Source organism: Strix uralensis, chromosome Z (assembly GCF_047716275.1).
Source record: "Strix uralensis isolate ZFMK-TIS-50842 chromosome Z, bStrUra1, whole genome shotgun sequence".
In the NCBI taxonomy this organism is placed as follows: domain Eukaryota; kingdom Metazoa; phylum Chordata; class Aves; order Strigiformes; family Strigidae; genus Strix; species Strix uralensis.
In genome coordinates, this window is record NC_134012.1 from 7,351,400 (window position 1) to 7,370,844 (window position 19,445).

A 19,445-nucleotide genomic window follows, 5' to 3' on the forward strand; every position below is an offset into this window, starting at 1 on the left:
GGGCATGGGCTGTAGAAAAAGTTTATTTTTTTCCCCTCACACCTGCATCTCCAGCTTTTGCAGAGCAGTAGCATCGGAGAAGACATGAACGTACAGCTGACTCCATGCTGACATCCAAATGGACACCTCCTGGTACCAGCAGGTTGGTCACAGCCTCTTTCAATGCTGCACCAAAAGGGACCTCACCATTGCCACGCGTGGGGCACCCTAATGTGCTGCCAGGGCTGCCACTGGTTGCCTCTTTTGGCAGAGGCCAGAATGATTTACGCTGAGGTCAGGGTCTGCTGTCCCTGTTTCTAGCAGTGCTGGTTCTATCAGAGAAGGGATTTGGATTTTACTGAAGTAGAATTCACATGATCTGCTCTTAAGAAGCAGAGTCAATGTGATGTTCATGGCTTGTCTGATCCAAAAAAAGTGAAATTTTGTGGTGGTAAGGGTTATTTCTGAGTGGTATGTAAATCCCCAGGCCCTTTCTTAATTTAATTACAAAAGATGTGTACTAGGCTCTCTTCAGTTCCTTTAAGTTCTGAAAATACTTTGGCTCATTTCTTAGCACTCTTGAGGCAGTGTGCTCTAGCAGTCTCCCCAGTAGTACAGCCTTTAACTAAGCTGTTGTTTAACCCGTTGTTTCTTCCTGCTGTGTGTATTCCTCTTGTATTTAACTAGTAAAGCTTTCTTCTGCTGTTTTGTGGAGGTGGAAACAAAGCATGCACTGAGACTTGACTTCCCTACCTTCTCTTTGCTTGCATGCTTCTTGCATTGAATAGTGGAACTCCAGTTCTTTGGTGGTATAGGCTTTGTTCCTGCTGCCTTATGTCCTTGATCTTTATAACTGATTTGGCACTTCAGCCTTTCTCCATTTGTCACCTGCATGGTTGTCTTGTTCCTTAATACTGTTATGTGCCTTTACTTTCTTTTTTGCTGTTGCACCTTTTTCTTGGATCAGTGAGGAATTTTTGATGCAGCCAGAATAACCTCTTATTATTTCCTGTCTTCCATTGATATTTCCCACTGAGTTTTTTTTAGTGTAGCCTGAATCACCTGATGTTTATCTTGCACTTTTTTCCTTCAGGTTGTCTGTTTTTTTGAAGAAACTCTTTCCACCAATTCCCTGAATTTGTTTGACTTCTGAGGTCTGTTAGATTTACTCTGATGCTTTCAGAACTTCCTCTCTCCAGAAGAAAATGCTTTCATTTCATAATCAGTCATACAAATTACTTTCCACCATCACTTTTTAGATAGATACTTAGGGAAATTAATCCTCAATTTTCTCATCCCGTATGATTCCCGTAAGATTCATGAGGTGACTTGTTACTGCTTGTCTCTTCATCCTTGTTTTCTTCCCTTCCCTCTTGAGACTAATTCTCTGTTTCACGATTGATTGTGGCTCCTGGAAGTCTACTGTTTTATTCTTTTGTGATAATGTTCATTATTTCACCTTGCCATTGAGATAATCTGCCAGCCAGGAGTATTAGTAATAGTCAGTCTTTGACTATTTCATTCCAACAAGAAACTTGCGATGAAATACAGAAAACATTTTGCTAGTAAATTGGAGATGTGTTTCATTTAATCCAGCCGTTAAATTTACAAGTCTCCTCTCCAAAACACTGAGCCTTTTACAGAAGGAGATCTGTGTCCCTTAGAAACAGCCACAGCTGTATGCTGCTTTCTGAACCCAAATTCTTCAGCTCTTTCTTACTTGTGGGTTGTCATACAGGTGTGCTGAAAGACTGGGCAGGATCAGCTCAATGGCTTTCCAGGTAGATAACTGGATTTGCCTCTGTTGCCAGTTGGCTGCCCCATCAGCCTGTAGGTACACTGACACATATGCTAGCATATTCCTACGGTAATGTGCCAGTTTGTGAAACTCGGAAGGGAGCTCTTTAGAGCATCCTATCAACCTCTGAGTATGCAGTTTGTTCTTAACATGGTTTAAAAATGTAACTAGAGCAGGCACTGAGTGGGAAGGAATGCTACCATCTTTGACTAATTATCTGCAACTGGGCTTAACCATGATACATTGTAAAAGAAGAAAAAAAAAATTGCCCAGCATTAACCATGACTCTCACAAAGGAGACCAGCAGTGTGAGACTTCCAGCCTGTCTGTGGTACCAGCCAGGGTCCTCCTCTTCCACTTCTTCACTCCATGTTTTGTCAAGTGAGGTTCTAATGTGCTGTCTCACCCTACACCTTTGAAGAGAGGATTTTAGGTTTCAGTAGCAGTGATTCCTGGTAATCTTCAATGTTGTGGACCCACCCACCATATTTAATATTAAATCTATACTTCCTGAGAAGAGCTAGGAAAGCTACTAACAAAAACATGGGTCCTTCTAGAAGGCAGATAATAAGAAATACTGTTTTCTTCGTATGGATGAAAATCAAGTTATGTGATGCTTTTTTTTGTGGGACTGATGGGCATTGCGTGTCCAATTGGTGCTGATCTGAGATGAGTCTAACTCATCCTTGGGGAGCTGGCTGTATACATTCATGCTTCCTCCTTCTCAGCCTTCTGGTGCTGCTGTAGACAGGGAGAAGTTCTTTCTGTTCCAGGGTAGGCAGTTGCTTTAGGAACAGCTGTAATAGTTTAAGATAATATTACTCCACTGCTTGGAGCTATTACCACAACAGAGCCATGGTAACCCCTCGCTGGCATCTGTGCAACGTAAGGCCGTCATGGCTACAGCTGCTGCTGAAGCTGATCAAAGGTGACCTGGCTGGCTTTGCACTGAAGCAGGCTGGCAGTACCTCCAGTACTCGTAGTGCATCTCACTGTGGGTGGGGTGGAGGGACTCTCCCATCTAAAAGACCACTGTGAAGTGTTGAAGGTGGTAGCCCCCCCCCAAGCTGTTGTAGCTTGAGAAGGTGTCATGTGCCTGTGCCGTAGGCAAGCAGTGCTGGAGCACCAGTTGTACATCAGCAATGTTCTCAACAGCCTGTTTGTGCTACCAAGGCATTGGTTAGAAGCCAGTCACTGTTTTTCTGTTTGTGTATAAATACAAATTTTTTTCTTCATACATTTTTTTCTTCATACATTTAAAACATTTCAGTCGCTGGCAGATTTTGCAAATTAACTTTTCCTTTGAGTACAGTGGGTGACAAGTGTCAAATGGTGAGCAGTGAAACCTGGTGTTTGCAGTGTCATGGGTCAGTGTCAGCCTTGGTTTCTGCCGATACAGGATTTTAAAGCAATCTTCTGTCACATCTAACAAGTGTTTTAGGTCCTCAAAGAAGTGTCATATACTAGCTGCTCAGCTAGGGACTACTTACCGGTAATCCTGTGGCACGTGTATAGCTTTAAAGTTTGCATTTTGTTAAGGACTGTGTCTGTGCTTTGCTCTCTGCTGGTGACTCTCCTTACAACAGCTCCATGCTGCTAGCTCTGCTTACTCCCAGGGCAGGATGCATTGCATTAAACTCGTTAACTATAGCAAACTATATACCAGGGAAGAAAATAGCATGTATAAACCCATTACTATCCCATTGAAAGCAGCAGGGAAGACCAAGGTTAGCACCTTTATTATCAGGAAGAGTTGGAATCTCGCGTATTTTTATAAAAGTCTCAGCTTACACTTTAAAATGTGTTTTGTCATGTAACTATTTTTTTAGCTGCGGTTTAGCATATTTTATAGTTATGGTAAGTGGAATAGTTTATATAGTTTAAGCCCAAGAAACTATTTAGAGGTTACCTTGAAAATACATGTGTTTTCATAAAATGTCAAGTTTGAGATCCTAGCCAGCAGGAGGAATCGACAGCGCGAGCAGAGCTGTGTTAGCAGTCCAGAGCTGCCAAAGTGAGCGCTCCTGCTTCTTTCTGCTCCTGTGTGGCTGCTCTGGCCCTTGGCAGGCTGATTCAGCTCACTCAGCAAGCAGAAAACTGTTCACTTTTTTTGATTGGGTTAATTTTCTAATCCCTTAGCTGGGAAGGGGAGAAGAAATGAGAGAGTAGTGAGAAGAGGATGTTTTTGGTGCTCAGTGTCAGTGGCTGGAACTGGGCTATTTCACTGTAAATAGCTTGCCCTTAATGAGGAGAAGCAAAAAGGGCAAAGGCTACCTGAGCATTAGACTGGCTTCACGTTGGACTGCCCTGAGAATTGCATGATAAAGGCATTTTACTGCCGATGGTCTCTGCAAGTCACCAGAGCACCCAAGGAGCTTGTCCTGCTTCCTCTGCTACAGCAAACTCATCCCATATGACAAAAGATTTCCATCAGCATCAGTTTAACTAGCCTGGAGTAAACCTTCACTTGCTGGCCCCCAGGCGCAGGGGAGAAGAAGGGGGGCAACAGTCTTTCACCCTCATAGACAGCAAAGACTTGTCTGTAATGTCACTTCAGGAATGATACGTCTAGATGGTTTATCTTTCTAGGCTAGTGACATTAGGCTGGGGGAGGCAGGAAGGTAGGAGAGGAGGCTACAGAAAATATGACTGGAAAAACACAAGCTTTCAGGTGCATAAGCGTTCTTTCTTAACCATGGGCTAGGAAGCCTGTGAAATTCTACTGGAAAACTTTTTGAGGAATGTATGTGCAAAACATAGGTGCAAAAAGGACAGAGATTTTTGTTTGAAACCTTAGAGGTCATCAAGAATATGTACCTTATGAAGTATTTGGAAATCAGTGGAAATTATCCCATTCAAGATGGAGTCTACAGAAGAGTGTTTTAATTTTATAATACTTTGGCTCTGTAGTAATCTCTACAAGCTGAGACCTGAGACAAAAATAAATATTAAATTCAGCCAGAGTCAGATGAAAGTGGGGAAGACTGTGCAGTGTGACATCCTAGCACAAACCAAGACATCCTTAGCAGATTAGAATATGTAGAACCATGCAATTAAGTGCTTGTGGGAGAGACTGCAGACACCACCACGGGATATTATCTATGATCTTTTTCAAAAGATCAGTGGATACCAGATACCTATTCAATGTTTAGTTATATACTGGTGCACAAGTTAATGTGTTGTTGGAAATAGTTATGCTAGTGCTTGAAGTCTACAGGAGGTTAAGTAGTAAAACCATGTGAAATAGGGACGCAAAAAGCATTTGTGAATTGGAAGTGTATGGTTAAACTGAAAAAAACCTGCCATTATTTTTAATACTGTTAAAAGTGCACTTACTAGTTTCCAACAGTTTTTAACACTTGAAGCAGTATATATAATCAAGGGGAGGGTGACCAGACTTACCGAGGCATATTTTCAGGACATCTTGCAAGCAATCAAGTGGAAGAGAGACTAGAGGTGAGTCTGCCTGTCCAGAATCAGGGTAGAAGAAGGCTTCCCCTGTCTGTAAAACTGTAAATTTAGAAGGATGAGCTTTTTCGGAAAGTACCATCAGCCTAATACAAGGCACTGAGGCCACTATTCATTGTAGCACCGGGTATAAGCCCCAGATATTTAGGTGCATACAAGGAGAATGTTTTCTGCTATCTACAGAGAGAGGAAGAAATAAATGGATATGAATAATGTTGAATACATACACTTCTATGCTGCCTGTGTTTGCAGGGCTGTGATAGGAACTCTCAGAAAAGGCAGTGCACACAGCCGAACAAACATCAAGTATCTCCTTTGGGACATGCTGTTTTCTCAGACCAGTGTTTGGGTTTCATTTAATACCCAGGTGTTTATAAGAAAGCCGATCACGTTGTTGATAGGATACAGAGCGCTAACATTAACATAGATCATGTTTTCAGCTGGAAAAAAAATGCAGTAGACCAGCATGGTTAGAGGCTCTTAAAAAGAGCAGTTTGCTGGCCTCAAGGTAAAGAAACCAAAATGTAAATTATGTGTAGGTGAAATGGCGTGCCCGGGAGAACTGATGTGCTAGGGGTGTGCGTGCAGATAGATATCTGTAATGTTGAGGTCGTTGTTAATGTACCTGCCTAAGCAAATGGTAGAAAGGTAACTAAATTCTTTGGTATAGCTCGAGTTTGATGCTGCATCCAAATTGATCATCCCACTGGTGTGCACTGGTGACTCTGTGGGGTTTGGCTTTGTGCAGCAAAGCACTTTGCACCCAGCATGGCCCATGTGATTTCATGTCCCAGTCCTCTCTTGTCATGGATAATTGGCAGCAGACTGAATCACCTAAATCTCAGATGAGATGTATGGGAAAAGACTGTATGTATGTACATATGTATATATGAAAGAGACATTAAAAAAGATTAGGGAAAAAATTATATTAGTATATAAATATACGGGGAGGGAGAGAGAGAGAGAGAGAGAGAGAGAGGAAAAGACTGTCAGTATGATCAAATAGGGGAGAAAGAGTTGTTTGTCGTACATGTCTGTTAAAAAACCAAAATTTTCTAAAAAAAGTTAATAATGGTTTGCTTTTGTTGAAACTTACCAAACCCAGCTCGCCATCAAGAGCTTCCAAGCAGTTTTTAAAGTACTGGATTGATGGATTCAAGAGAGTTTGTTCAAGAAACCACCCCATTTGAGATGTTTTTAGCTGTTGTACTATATTAAAAATATCGATTCAGTACTACTTGATCTTATTTCAGAGAATAAGGTTTATATTTTGGATAATAAATGAGTGAGATTCCTAGGAGTCTCTGGATTTGCAATGAAGTCTATATACCATTTTGGAAGGAAAAAAAAGCTGCTTCTCCATATAGGTAGGAGTAGTGATTTCAGAATACTGCAAGACTCCTGAAACACGGAGAGGAACATGCAAGAACTTTTCTATGGAGCTACTTTTAAATGTTGCTCAGCTGCTTCACCTCTTCTTCACACAAACTAAAAATTATATACGGATATTGATTTACTAGTTTTCATTGTGTTTTTTATTTACTGTTTAAAAAAACCAAAAGTTAAATGGATCATGTGTCATATGCAGAACTTTCCATACATGAATAGTTTCAAAAAATTAAGTCTTAACAATCCAAAAATACTAGATCTGTCTTGGTGATGCTCAGATCAGGAGCATTCCTATTATTATTTAGATGGGGGGTTTTTTTGTTGTTTTTTTTGTTTGTTTTGTTTTGTTCGGTGACTGATGGCAGAGGAGGTGGTAGCATCTAGGAACATTTCTGTGATGTGCAGTTCACCGTTGTAGATGTTGTGGTGAAGAGGCAGCAGTTGTTTATTGCAGTGTTAAACTGACTGTTGGTGCTGCAGAAAGCAGGTACAGCACCCAGACTGTGCTTTGACACACTGACAAAGCTGAGGAGCTGCAGGCTTTTGCTCCATCACATTGATTTTATAACTTTCTGGATAATGATTATACACCACTGTACCCTCAGTTAAATTATATATATTTTTACTTATGACATGTGGCTGATAAAACAATGAAAGCTGCGTGGAGCTATGTATAATAGTTGCCTGCTCCTGGCAGGTTTACTGGGCAACTTTCAAGACAAAGCAGAAGCTAATTTACTGCAATTCCTTACTCCTGTAAGCTCAACTTTTGAACTTCATGGAAAAATCTGGCCATTCTCATTTTGTTCTTTGTTTCCTTAGACATACTGATAAATCAAACTCAGTGCTTGAATTTCAGTCTTAGATTGAATCATAGAATCATTCAGGTTGGAAAAGACCCTTTGGATCATCAAGTCCAACCATCCCCCCTACTCTACAAAGTTCTCCCCTACACCACATCCCCCAGCATCTCATCTAAACAATCTTTAAACACATCCAGGGATGGTGACTCCACCACCTCCCTGGGCAGCCTATTCCACTATCTAACCACTCTTTCTGTGAAAATTTTTTCCTAATGTCTAGTCTGAATTTCCCCTGTTGGAGTTTAAAGCCATTCCCCCTTGTTCTGTCACTAATCACCTGTGAGAAGAGACCAGCACCAACCTCTCTACAATGTCCTTTCAGGTAGGTGTAGAGAGTGATGAGGTCTCCCCTCAGCCTTCTCTTCCTCAGACTGAACAGTCCCAGCTCCTTCAATCACTCCTCACAGGATCTGTTCTCCAGGCCCTTCACCAGCTTCGTTGCCCTCCTCTGCACTCGCTCCAGCACCTCGAGATCTCGTATTGAGCTGCCCAAAACTGGACACAATACTCCAGGTGTGGCCTCACCAGTGCAGAGTACAGGGAGACTATCACCTCCCTACTTCTGCTGGTCACACTATTTCTAATACAAGCCAGGATGCCGTTGGCTTTCTTGGCCACCTGGGCACACTGCTGGCACATGTTCAGCTGCTTGTCAATTAGAACAACCACCCCCCCCCCCCCCCCCGCCCCCGATCCTTCTCTTCCAGACAGCTCTCCAGCCACACCTCCCCAAGCCTGTAGCCATGCAGGGGGTTGTTGTGGCCCAAGTGCAGGACCTGGCACTTGTCCTTGTTGAAGCTCATCCCATTAACGTTGGCCCACCGATCCAACCTATCCAAGTCTCTCTGTAGAGCCTCCCTATCTTCATGCAGATCGACACTCCTGCTTAACTTGGTGTCATCTGCGAACTTACTGATAATGCACTCTATGTCCTTATCAAGATCATCAATAAAGATATTGAACAGAAATGGTCCCAACACCGAGCCCTGAGGAACACCACTTGTGACCGGCTGCCAGCTGGATTTAGCTCCATTGACCACCACTCTCTGGGACTGTCCATCCAGCCAGTGCTTGACCCAGCAGACCGTTCGCTCATCCAGGCCATGGGCAGCCAGTTTTTCTATGAGAATTCTATCAGGAACTGTGTCAAATTTTTGAAAATCCAGGTAGATAAAATCCACAGCTTTTCCCTCATCCAATAGTCGGGTCACCTTCTCATAGAAGGAGATCAGGTTTGTCAGGCAGGACCCGCCTTTCATAAACCCATGCTGACTAAGCCTGATCCCCTGGTTGTCCATTATATGACTTTTAATGGCACCCGAGATGACCTGCTCCATGACCTTCCCTGGCACCGAGGTCAGACTGACAGGTCTATAGTTTCCTGGATCCTCCTTCCTGCCTTTCTTGTAGATGGGTGTCACATTTGCCACCCTCCAGTCCAATGGGACCTCCCCAGTTAGCCATGACTTCAGGTAGATCATGGACAGCGGCTTGGCGAGCACATCTGCCAACTCCCTCATCACCCTTGGGTGTAACCCATCCGGTCCCACAGACTTGTGTGCATCCAAGTGGTGTAGCAGGTCTCTGACCACCTCCTCTTCAGCTGTGCTGACCTCAGTCTGCTTCCCCTCCCCATCTCCCAGCTCATGAGGCTGGGTGTCCAGGGAACAGCCAGTTCCACTGCTAAACACTGAGGCAAAGTAGGCGTTGAGCACCTCAGCCTTTTCCTCATCCTTAGTTACCATGTTTCCCTCTGCATCCAGTAGGGGAGGGAGATTTTCTCTAATCCTCCTCTTGCTGTTGACGAATTTATAGAAAGATTTTTTGTTATCTTTAACAGCTGCAGCCAAGTTGAGCTCTAGCTGCGCTTTGGCTCTCCTAATGTTCTCCCTGCATAACTTCACTGCATCTTTATACTCTTCATGAGAGGCCTGGCCCCTCTCCCAAAGGTGATAGATTCTCCTTTTGTTCTTGAGATCCAGCCAAAGGTCCCTGTTTAGCCAGGTCAGTCTCCTTCCCCACCTGCTTGTTTTTCGGCAGACAGGAACAGCCTGCTCCTGTGCCTTTAAGACTTCTCTCTTGAAGTATGTCCAGCCTTCCTGGACTCCCATTTCCTTCAAGGCAGCCTCCCAAGGGATTTTGTTAACCAGTCTCTTGAACAGGTCGAAGTTAGCCCTCCGGAAGTCGAAGGTGGCAGTTTTACTAACCCCTCTCTTTGTTTCTCGAAGGATCAAAAATTCGATCATCTCATGATCACTGCACCCTAGACAGCCTCCAACTTTACTTCCCGCACAAGCTCTTCCCTGTTCACAAGAAGCAGGTCCAGGAGGTACCTTCCCTGGTCGGCTCACTCACCAGCTGTGTGAGGAAGTTATTCTCCACACATTCCAGGAACCTGTCTTGAGAGATAGTACGTGTCTTCTTATGGAATGACACAAAGATACCACTTGTTTTACCTTTTATGGACAAATTATTTCCTGAAAGACTCTGTCATAATAACTTGAGCCCTTCTTCTGTAGGCATATGTTCATTTGAACAGCCGGTTGAGTATTCTCCATATAGTCAATGAAACTTGCCAGCCGGTGCAGGGACTGACTCAGTGCACCTAAGTTAGACACCAAAACCATAAGGTGAACATATTCCTGGTACTTTTGGTTTTTCACTGCCTTTTATGGAAAGTTGGATGTTGTCTTGATCTTTTGACTTGGAATTGGGGGAGTTTACCACCTAGTTTTCGTCAGTGGACATACTGCTGCAAGGCTTTGGTTGTAGGTTCTCATTAAACTAATTGCATCTTCCCACCTTAACATGTAAGAAGGTAATTTCCACAGCGCAGTTGGAGTGATTACTCTTTATTTCCTGGTAATATTATGATAACTGGTTGACCAGAACCACTTAAATGGTTCATCTGTTTGGAGTTCAGTAGGTAGTTGTAGGATGTATGAATGCCTTGTCCAATTAGAGCAGAAGCTTCATGCAAAACAGACCAGCTTAGCAAAATGGCAACTGTAGCAGTAAGAGCCAGACAGTAACTTCATTTTTTAAAATAGAATGAATGTATTGTCAGGCCATAGATGAATGTGTGATCTAATTGTCTTGACAGGGAGAGGGGAACTCTGGCCTATGGCATGTCTTTAACAAAAATTACTTCAGCGTTGTCATAAATTGATTGGAAATATTTTTTCCTCACATTACTCATGGGATGTCAACAAGTATGCAAATGTGAAAATTTAACATATGTTTCCTTGCTGCTTTTACACGGTTTCTCACACCAGTTTAATGAGTAAAAACTGTCATTTAAAATGCCACTTCAAACCCAAGTCCTTTAGTGTTGAAGACCATCTCGCTATTATTTTCTTTGTATTCATTGAGGTGTTAAATAGTTTATTCATTTGTTAATTTTACACTCTTGGACTAGAGCCTAATTTTTGTCTTATTCTGGTCTTATGCTGTAGTTAAAGTTCATATATCTGGTAATCCTCCTTGTTACACAGTGTTTTATCTTTTTTGGGTTTCTTTGCTGTCTTTCCTCAGAGCATCCGTTTCCATTGATTCTTTTGCTGCAGCTAATGCAGTAAAACATTAGTATCTTTCTTTTGATCTCTGTGGTAAAGCATTTATTTCTGAATGAAGCTATAACATTGTTAACTTCTGTAAAGACTTCCTGACAGCATAATAACTAGGGATAGATCAGTGATCTAGATCTAATAAGACCCAATCAGGTTATTTTGTGTTGTGCCTTCTGTCTCACATCTGTTCATGGAAGGTGGTCCTGGCTTTCCTGGCACAGGAGCCAAGCAGTCCCCTTGCCAGCGTGGTTCTGCTCTTGATTTACTGCAGGTGAATCAACTTGGAAGCCTAAAACCCGCAGTATTTACTCTTTTCCTGAAATCTGTCGTGTTTACCCCCTGCACTTAATAGTTGCACCATTTAATTTCACTGCTGGTATGTTTAGACCAAGATGTAATAATGCATGTCAAAGAGTTGTAGATGTTGTTCTAGTTTTAATTGCACTTAATTAGCACATTCTGTGTTGTTAAGTCAAGGTTTCGGGGTTGTCTTTTTCGCAGTGTTGAAATATCTCGGATTTTTTGGACCATCCTGTGCAAAGATGGGCACAGGGTAACGATGTTGACTTGTGCTGGAGCACGGCTGTGTGTGCCGTGTTTTGCTAGTAGACTCCAGGAATCCTGAGATAAGACTCACAAATTTGTCTCAATATTAAAGTATTGCTCTGTCAGTTTGGGTGTCATGGTGCAGTATTTGCTAAAGCTTTCAACAGATGGCAGACTTATGAAGGTGGTGCGCCTGCAATAAACTCCTGGGTTTTGTGCTGTTTCACTTTGTGGGGTAGAAGGGATATGATCGCACAAATCCTTTTATCTGGACTGCAGGCTTCATGTTTTGATAAGAACAAAAAAGGGACTCTCAGAAGACAAATGAGATGCTTTAAAGTGTTATTGGGTATTCAAGTCATCTTGGCTGTTGTTGAAAGTGCTTCCTCTCTGCCTTTACATCTTTCTTAGATTTTAGATTTTTGTCTGCAACCATCTATTGCTTAAAAATTGAATAATAGCTGAACTGAGAAGAATTAAGTCAACGCGATGTGATTTTTTTTTTTTTTTTTTTTTTTTTCTTGACATACGCCATTCTGCTTTTGGGATGAGAGTCTAGAGAGTACATGATCCCCTCTCTCTCCACAGTACTTAGAGGGACATATCACTGTGTCCTCTGAGCTGCTTCTCAGTGGAGCGCTGGATCATAGTGTGCTCCATTGGAAGAACTCACTGTTTTCTGCTGAGCTCTGCATTTGTTGATATGGCACAATACAAACTGATAAATAACTGGTTTTGTACTGGAATTAAAAAGTGGATACGACCCTTCTCAAGGTTCAAACTAAACCCAGTCACATGTTTGAATATCAATTTAAATTATTTTTTTTTAAATTTGAGGAAAAAAATACATTTTGGCTTTTGAAGTCAGGGAATAAAGTAGTATGTGTATTGCATGTACAAAGTATAAACAACTAGTGAAAACAATTTTTATTGAATGCCTCTCCCAGATTTTAAAATTTCATACTTAATAGGTTACTGCAATAATTACTACTGTCAGTGCTATGATGACAGTTATCGCATCTAATACTGCATAGTGTTTTGAACAGTAACAGAAAAATAGGTATTCTCTGCTTCTCTACTTTGTTTAGTTAAACTGCATATTTTTGAATATGAATAGTAAAATGCTTCAAATAAGAACAGTGGTGTATCACGAAGTGCACGCGAATACATTTTACTTCTTAAAAACAGTTCAGCTAGCAAATTTAAAAGACACACAGCCTGACTTTCTTTTATTTTCTTGGGCTGTGAAATGTTTTATAGACAATTTCCAAGCATTATTATTAAATCATTCTTTTAAACAAGATTTCCTTTTGAAAGACTTGAAACATGCAGGCAGACGGGAGCCTCTGTGTAGAGTCAGCTGAGGAATACAAGGTGTTACCTCTTTGGTTGTCGAGTTCAAATGTAGCCTACATAGCCTATCTCAATAGAAGTTGGTGGTTGTTACTGCTCCCCTGTTCTTGGGCTGCTGAACAGGGTTTCCCAGCCCAAGTGTGGTGGGTAGTCATTCAGGGAATGAGTCTTCTTTCTGCACTGAGATTCTTATTCTAGCTCTTTGGACTTAGTTGGAGATGTGCTTGGGTGCTGAAGATCACTTTTTGGGAAACTCCTTTGGGAGCTTTGACAGTAGCCTGTAGCGCTGTTGTCATCGGAGCTCCTAGATGCACAAGTCTGAACGAATCTAAAAATCTGTTTGCACTTCTCTTGAGAGATGTGGTTGTACTGCGTGCTGTGTATGGATGATGGGATCACTTTTCTTGATGCAGTCTGGAGTTTGCATGTTCTTTGAATAAACACAGACTACTATTGTTGAAGTATGCTAACAGCTTGACACATTCCACATGTAAAAAAATTTGATCTGGAAATATAATTGGTGTTGCTGTACGAATATATTTAGAGTAAGCATGGTATAGAGTGGGCAAATACAGACCAGCAGTGGGCACTTGTCCAAATATCATTAAAAATGTTGACATTAAGTAATTTGGGGTTTAATAATAATTAATTAACTACTATTTAAACACCTCTGCCCAGACTGATCTACATGTCTAGTTTAAAAATTCTGGTATATTTGACATGTTCAGTATATAGTGGTTTGTGAAAGGCAGTAGAGTGCACCTCAAAGTTCTGATAATATCTTGTTTCTAAAGAAGAGGAGCAAACAAATGCACAATACTAAATATTGTCCTTTTTGTTTATTTTTCAGATTAGCACTGTACGTATATGAATATCTGCTCCATGTAGGAGCACAGAAATCAGCCCAGACGTTTTTATCAGAGGTATGTTTCCCCATCCTTTTTTCCTTTGCACAACTTCCCAGTGTGTTAAGGTGAAATACATATACCTTGGTCTAGAATAAAATCAGCAGTGACAACTTTGAATATCTGTTTACATTGATCAGCATAGATTTCTGATTCTGTGGGAGCTGGTTTGCCATGTCATTTAACTTTGCATAACTATTTTTGCTGTGATTTGTTATGCCTGTTCTGTGATTTGCTACTTACACTGGGGAAAGATTAATCTATCTTCTGTAATAAATGTGCATGTTAGAAAATGGATCAATGGTACTCCTTTTTGATGAACTTCTAATTTATTGTTGATATCTCCAACCATGAAGATGTACCCTTCCAAAATACACAGCAGTCATGTATTTTACATCCTACTGTCATACACTTGCAGTTCTCATTCTCTTAAGCAGCACTGATCTCTATGTGTATTCTTACCATGCTTCTAACCACTTCCCTTCTTTTCATCTGGCAAATCAATTACGTCTACAACCATAATTACTATGCTGGTGATGACATTTTGGAGGTGAGAGAGAGGAGGATGGGAACCCAGAGCATTGTTTGTGGTGGTTATAGAAAATTCATGTAGCAGAGATAAGGAAAAGCAGTACAATTGTGGTAGTATCAGTTTATGTTTATAGTAAAGTATGTTTTTGACAATTGTTTTTTCTCTTTGGTAAAGCAATGGAAAAATAAGAGAGAAAATAATAGAGAGTATCATCTTGGCTTTCCCAAAACAGCTGTCATTTGTAAATAATACACTGTGCAAGATTCATTTTGCTCGTTGTGTTTTTATGATATATTTCCAAAATGAGCAGTTGGCAGAAGTATAACTGGTATGACATTTGGATTTCTAGAAAACATTCAATACAGTGTCTTGAAACTTAGCTTTTAAAACTAATTCAGTCTTGGGTTATACAGAAACTTTCAGGTCTGAACAAATGTAATATGACAATATATCAAATCTTTCAAATTAAGAGTGATACTACCCAACAGACGGTAAACATGGGACAGGGACAAATAATAATGTATAGAGTTGGTATGAGGTGTCTGTTAGATTTCACACAAAGCTGTGTGTTTATTTACCTCATTCATTATCAGTGCAGAAGGGTAAATACTCTACTGACAGTATTTGTGAGTGGTTATATGTTGAACCAGAGGCAGTTATCACTGATACAGAAAAACCTGGAAGAAATTGTATTTGGGTGGACAAGTGCAGACTGAGAAAACTTGTACACTAATACAGCTAGCAGAAAAGAAACTAAAATGCAGAAGTTAAACAGCAAGTGGTAAAAGCAGCAGAAAAAAAATGGTAGTTGATTGTGTAGTAGACAGGTCTTAACATTGTAATGCCCATTCAGTCCTTGGCTGTAAACCACAAATAGCTACCCCAACTCTGTACCCCATGTGAGTCAGCTGTTTTTGTTTGAGTATTGGCATATGGGATGAAAACAAGAGAACATAGTTGAGAGAAGCGCAGAAAAGTCTTCTAGCGAATTTATGATCTAATGGAAGTTAAAACTTTCCATGTGTTTTTGTCTTGTCTAGCTCATAGATGATAAGAAGCAACTGCCCTGTTGCAATGAGCTTGTTTGGAGAGTAATTCAGGTGTAGGAGACACCCAGGTGGCACAGGAGGAAATTTGTATTGGTTTGATCCCTCCTTAAAAAGCATAGCTGTTTGGGCTCAATGCCCTCTCTGCTCTGGCAGTCTGCACCTGCCAGAATAGTTTAGGTGGATTTTGTTAAAGATGAAATAGTTCCAAGCAGCTCTAAGACTGAATGTTGGGGCATAAAAAATGTAAGAATACATGGATTTTTTGAGCTATACAGCAGTCAGTGGTCTCTATATATGTATACATGACAATTAAGAGCCCTTCCTTAAAGATCTACCAGGGAGCGTGACTAAGAATAATGAAACAAAATTAAGAAAAGGAAAATTTAAGTTGGATATCATGGAGTCCACTCTGCTACTAGATAACTTAGAGATGGTGGTTCTAAACATTCCTATATTTTTGTAATGCTTTATGTCTAGTTTGGATTTTGTAGAACTGATCCACAAGTCAAAGTGCTGGAGAAACTGCGCTGTGAGGTAAGACTAAAGGAGTTAGGGCTTTTCTTCCTGGGTAGGAGAAGGCTCAGGGGGCACCACATCACACTGTTCCAGTACTTGAAGGGTGACTATGAAGAGAACAAAGGCTTTCCCTTCATTAGGAGCCATATGGAGAACACCAGGGGCAATGGGTACAAGTTGCACAGAGAGGGATTTCATCTTCATACAAGAAAGAATATTGGGGTTTTTTTACAGTAAGAACAGTCATTCGCTGGAACAGCCTCTTCAGGGACATGGTAGAGTACCCATCACTGGAAGTTTTCAAGACACAACTGGACAGAGTGTTAGATAATCTCATTTGGGCTCCTTTTCCCATAAAAGACTGTACCAGATGATCTTTCGAGGTCCCTTCCAACCTGAGCTGTTCTGTGATTCTATGATTCTATGAGTCAGTAAGGTCTAGAAGTCCTCTGCTGATTTTTGAGTTACAAGGTGAACTGTGCTTTGTGGTCCTTGTTGAGTACAGCCTTCAAAGCTTTGTTGCCTTCATCTCGGAAACACAGGACCTCAGGCTCATCTAGCATTTTCCTGGATCTCTTGATAGCAGAGACATCTTCAGTTTATTGGCTATAACTCTTGTATCTTGGTCTGCAATTTCACTTCCTTTCAGGAGACATGGCAGGAAGTACTGGGTTGAAGTGGCTCCAAGACTGGTGTTACCGTCAGGGCTTTGGATTTTTCAATCATGGGTTGGTATACAGGGCACCAGACCTTTTGGCATTAGATGGAATTCACCTGTCCCAGAGGGGGAAGAGGATCTTGGGGCAGGAGTTAGTTGGGCTCATAGACAGAGCTTTAAACTAGATTTGAAGGGGGAAGGGGGCAAAACATCAGCCCATCTGAAGTGCATGTATACCAATGCACACAGCATGGGTAACAAACAGGAGGAGCTTGAAGCCATGATGAAACAGGAACATTATGGTGTAGTGCCTGTTACAGAGACGTGGTGGGATGTCTCCCATGACTGGAGTGCGCCTGTTGAGGGCTACAAGCTCTTCAGGAGGGACAGACAAGGAAGGAGAGGTGGTGGGGTGGCGCTGTATGTTAGGGACTGTTATGATTGCTTTGAGTACAAGTGTAGTGAAGACAGGGTGGAGTGTCTTTGTGTTAGAATCAGGGGGAAGGCAGCAGGGCAGATGTTGTAGTAGGAGTCTACTATAGGCCACCCACCCAGGACGGAGAGGTGGATGAAATATTCTGTAGGCATTTAGGAGAAATCTCATGATTGCTTGCCCTTGTTCCTGTGGGAGACTTTAACTTCCCAGACATCTGCTGGAAATACAGCACAGCAAAGTGAGACCAGTCCCAGAGATTCCTGGAATGTGGGAGACAACTTCCTGACGCAGCTGGTGAGAGAACCAACCAGAGAAGGTGCCCTGCTGGATCTCTTCTTTGTGAACAGAGAAGGACTGGTGGATGATGTGGTGGTTGGAGGCCGACTAGGGCACAGCGATCATGAAATAATAGAGTTCTCTGTTCTTAGAGAGGCCAGGAGAGGGGACAGCAGAACTGACATCCTGGACTTCCAAAGGGCTGACTTTGTCTTGTTTGGGTACCTGCTTGACAGGATCACTTGGGAGACGATCCTGAAGGATATAGGGGTCCAGGAAGGCTGAGCACTCTTTAAGAAGGAAGTCTTAATGGCTCAGGAGCAGACAGTCCCCAGGTGCTGTAAGAGAAGCTGGTGGCAGAGAAGACCACCCTGGCTGAACAGGGAGCTTTGGCTGCAACTCAGGGAGAAAAGGAGAGTTTACAGCCTTTGGAAGAAGGGGCTAGCCACTCACAGTGATTACAAAGGTGCTGTGAGGCTATGCAGGGGCAGAAATCAGGAGGTCTAAAGCCCAGCTGGAAACTAATCTGGCTTCAGCAATCAAGGACAGCAAGAAGTGTTTCTATAAGTATGTGAACAGCAAAAGAAAGACCAGGGAGAGCCTCCATCGCCTGCTAGACGCAGGAGGAAACATGGTAACAAGTGACGAGGAAAAGGCTGAGGTGCTTAATGCCTTCTTTGCCTCAGTGTTTAATAACAAGACTAGTTGTATTGAGGGAATCCAGCCTCCTCAGCCAGAAGACAGAGACTGGGAGAATGACCCCCCCACAATCCAGGAGGAGATAGTCAGTGACCTGCTGCATCACACAGACACAAGTCTATGGGACCGGATGGGATACACCCAAGGGTGCTGAGGGAGCTGGCTGGGGTGCTCACCAAGCCGCTTTCCAGCATTTACCAGCAGTCCTGGCTGACCGGGGAGGTCCCAAAAGATTGGAAACTGGCCAATGTGACACCCATATATAAGAAGGGTTGGAAGGATGATCCAGGAAATTACAGGCCTCTCAGCTTGACTTCGGTGCCCGGGAAGCTGATGGAGCAGCTCATCCTGAGTACCATCATACAACACATGTGGGACAACCAGATGATCAGGCCCAGTCAGCATGGGTTTATGAAATGCAGGTCCTGCTTGACAAACCTGATCTCCTTCTATGACAGGGCGACCTGCTTATTGGATGAGGGAAGGGCTGTGGATGTTGTCTACCTTGACTTCAGTAAGGCCTTTGACACCATTTCTCACAGCATTCTCCTGGTGAAACTGGCTGCTATGGGCACACGCTTTGCTGGGTAAAAAACTGTCTGGATGGCCGGGCCCAAAGAGTTGTGGTGAATGGAGTTAACTCCAGTTGGCGGCCGGTCACGAGTGGTGTCCCCCGGGGCTCGGTTTTGGGGTCACTCCTGTTTAACATCTTTATTGATGATCTAGATGAGGGGATCGAGTGCACCCTCAGTAAGTTTGCAGATGACACCAAGTTGGGTGGGAGTGTTGATCTGCTCGAGGGTAGGGAGGCTCTGCAGAGAGATCTGGACAGGCTGGAGCAATGGGCTAAGGCCAACTGGAGGAGTTTCTGTAAGGCCAAATGCCAGGTGCTGCACTTGGGCCACAACAACCCCCTGCATGGTGTGATGGTTTAGCCCCTGCCGGGGTCTGAGACCATGCGGCCGCTACCCCTCCCCCACAAAGGGAGTGAAATACAAAGCCCCAGGACTGAAATAAGGAAAGGTTTAATACAACAGTGCAATAGCAACACAACAAACAATAACAATAACAGTAATAATGATAGCAATGAACAGAGAAAATAGCTACCAAATACAGCAGTTTGAAGCACGATGTACAAAACCACGAGTGCACCGCGCTCCGCGCCAGGAAAATGTGACCTGCCAGGATGTGACGTCCGCATGGTATCTGAATAACCCGGCTAGAGCTCCCCCCCACTGCTGGGGAAACTTAACCCTATCCTGGTTAAACCAGGACACATGGCTACAGGCTTGGGGAGCAGTGGCTGGAGAGCTGCCAGTCAGAGAGGGACCTGGGGGTGTTGATTGACAGCCTGCTGAACAGGAGCCAGCAGTGTGCCCAGGTGGCCAAGAAGGCCAATGGCATCCTGG

At 42.7% G+C, this 19,445-nt stretch overlaps 1 protein-coding gene across 10 annotated transcripts in view; it reads left to right on the forward strand.

Moving 5' to 3' along the window:
* Window positions 1–19,445, forward strand: part of SSBP2 (single stranded DNA binding protein 2) — a 204,963-nt gene that overhangs the window by 31,239 nt on the left and 154,279 nt on the right. For all 10 annotated transcript variants that reach the window (XM_074856726.1, XM_074856733.1, XM_074856729.1 and 7 more), the window contains exon 2: window positions 13,816–13,888. In XM_074856726.1, coding sequence (XP_074712827.1) covers window positions 13,816–13,888 — 73 coding nt within the window. The remainder of the gene's footprint in view (window positions 1–13,815; window positions 13,889–19,445) is intronic.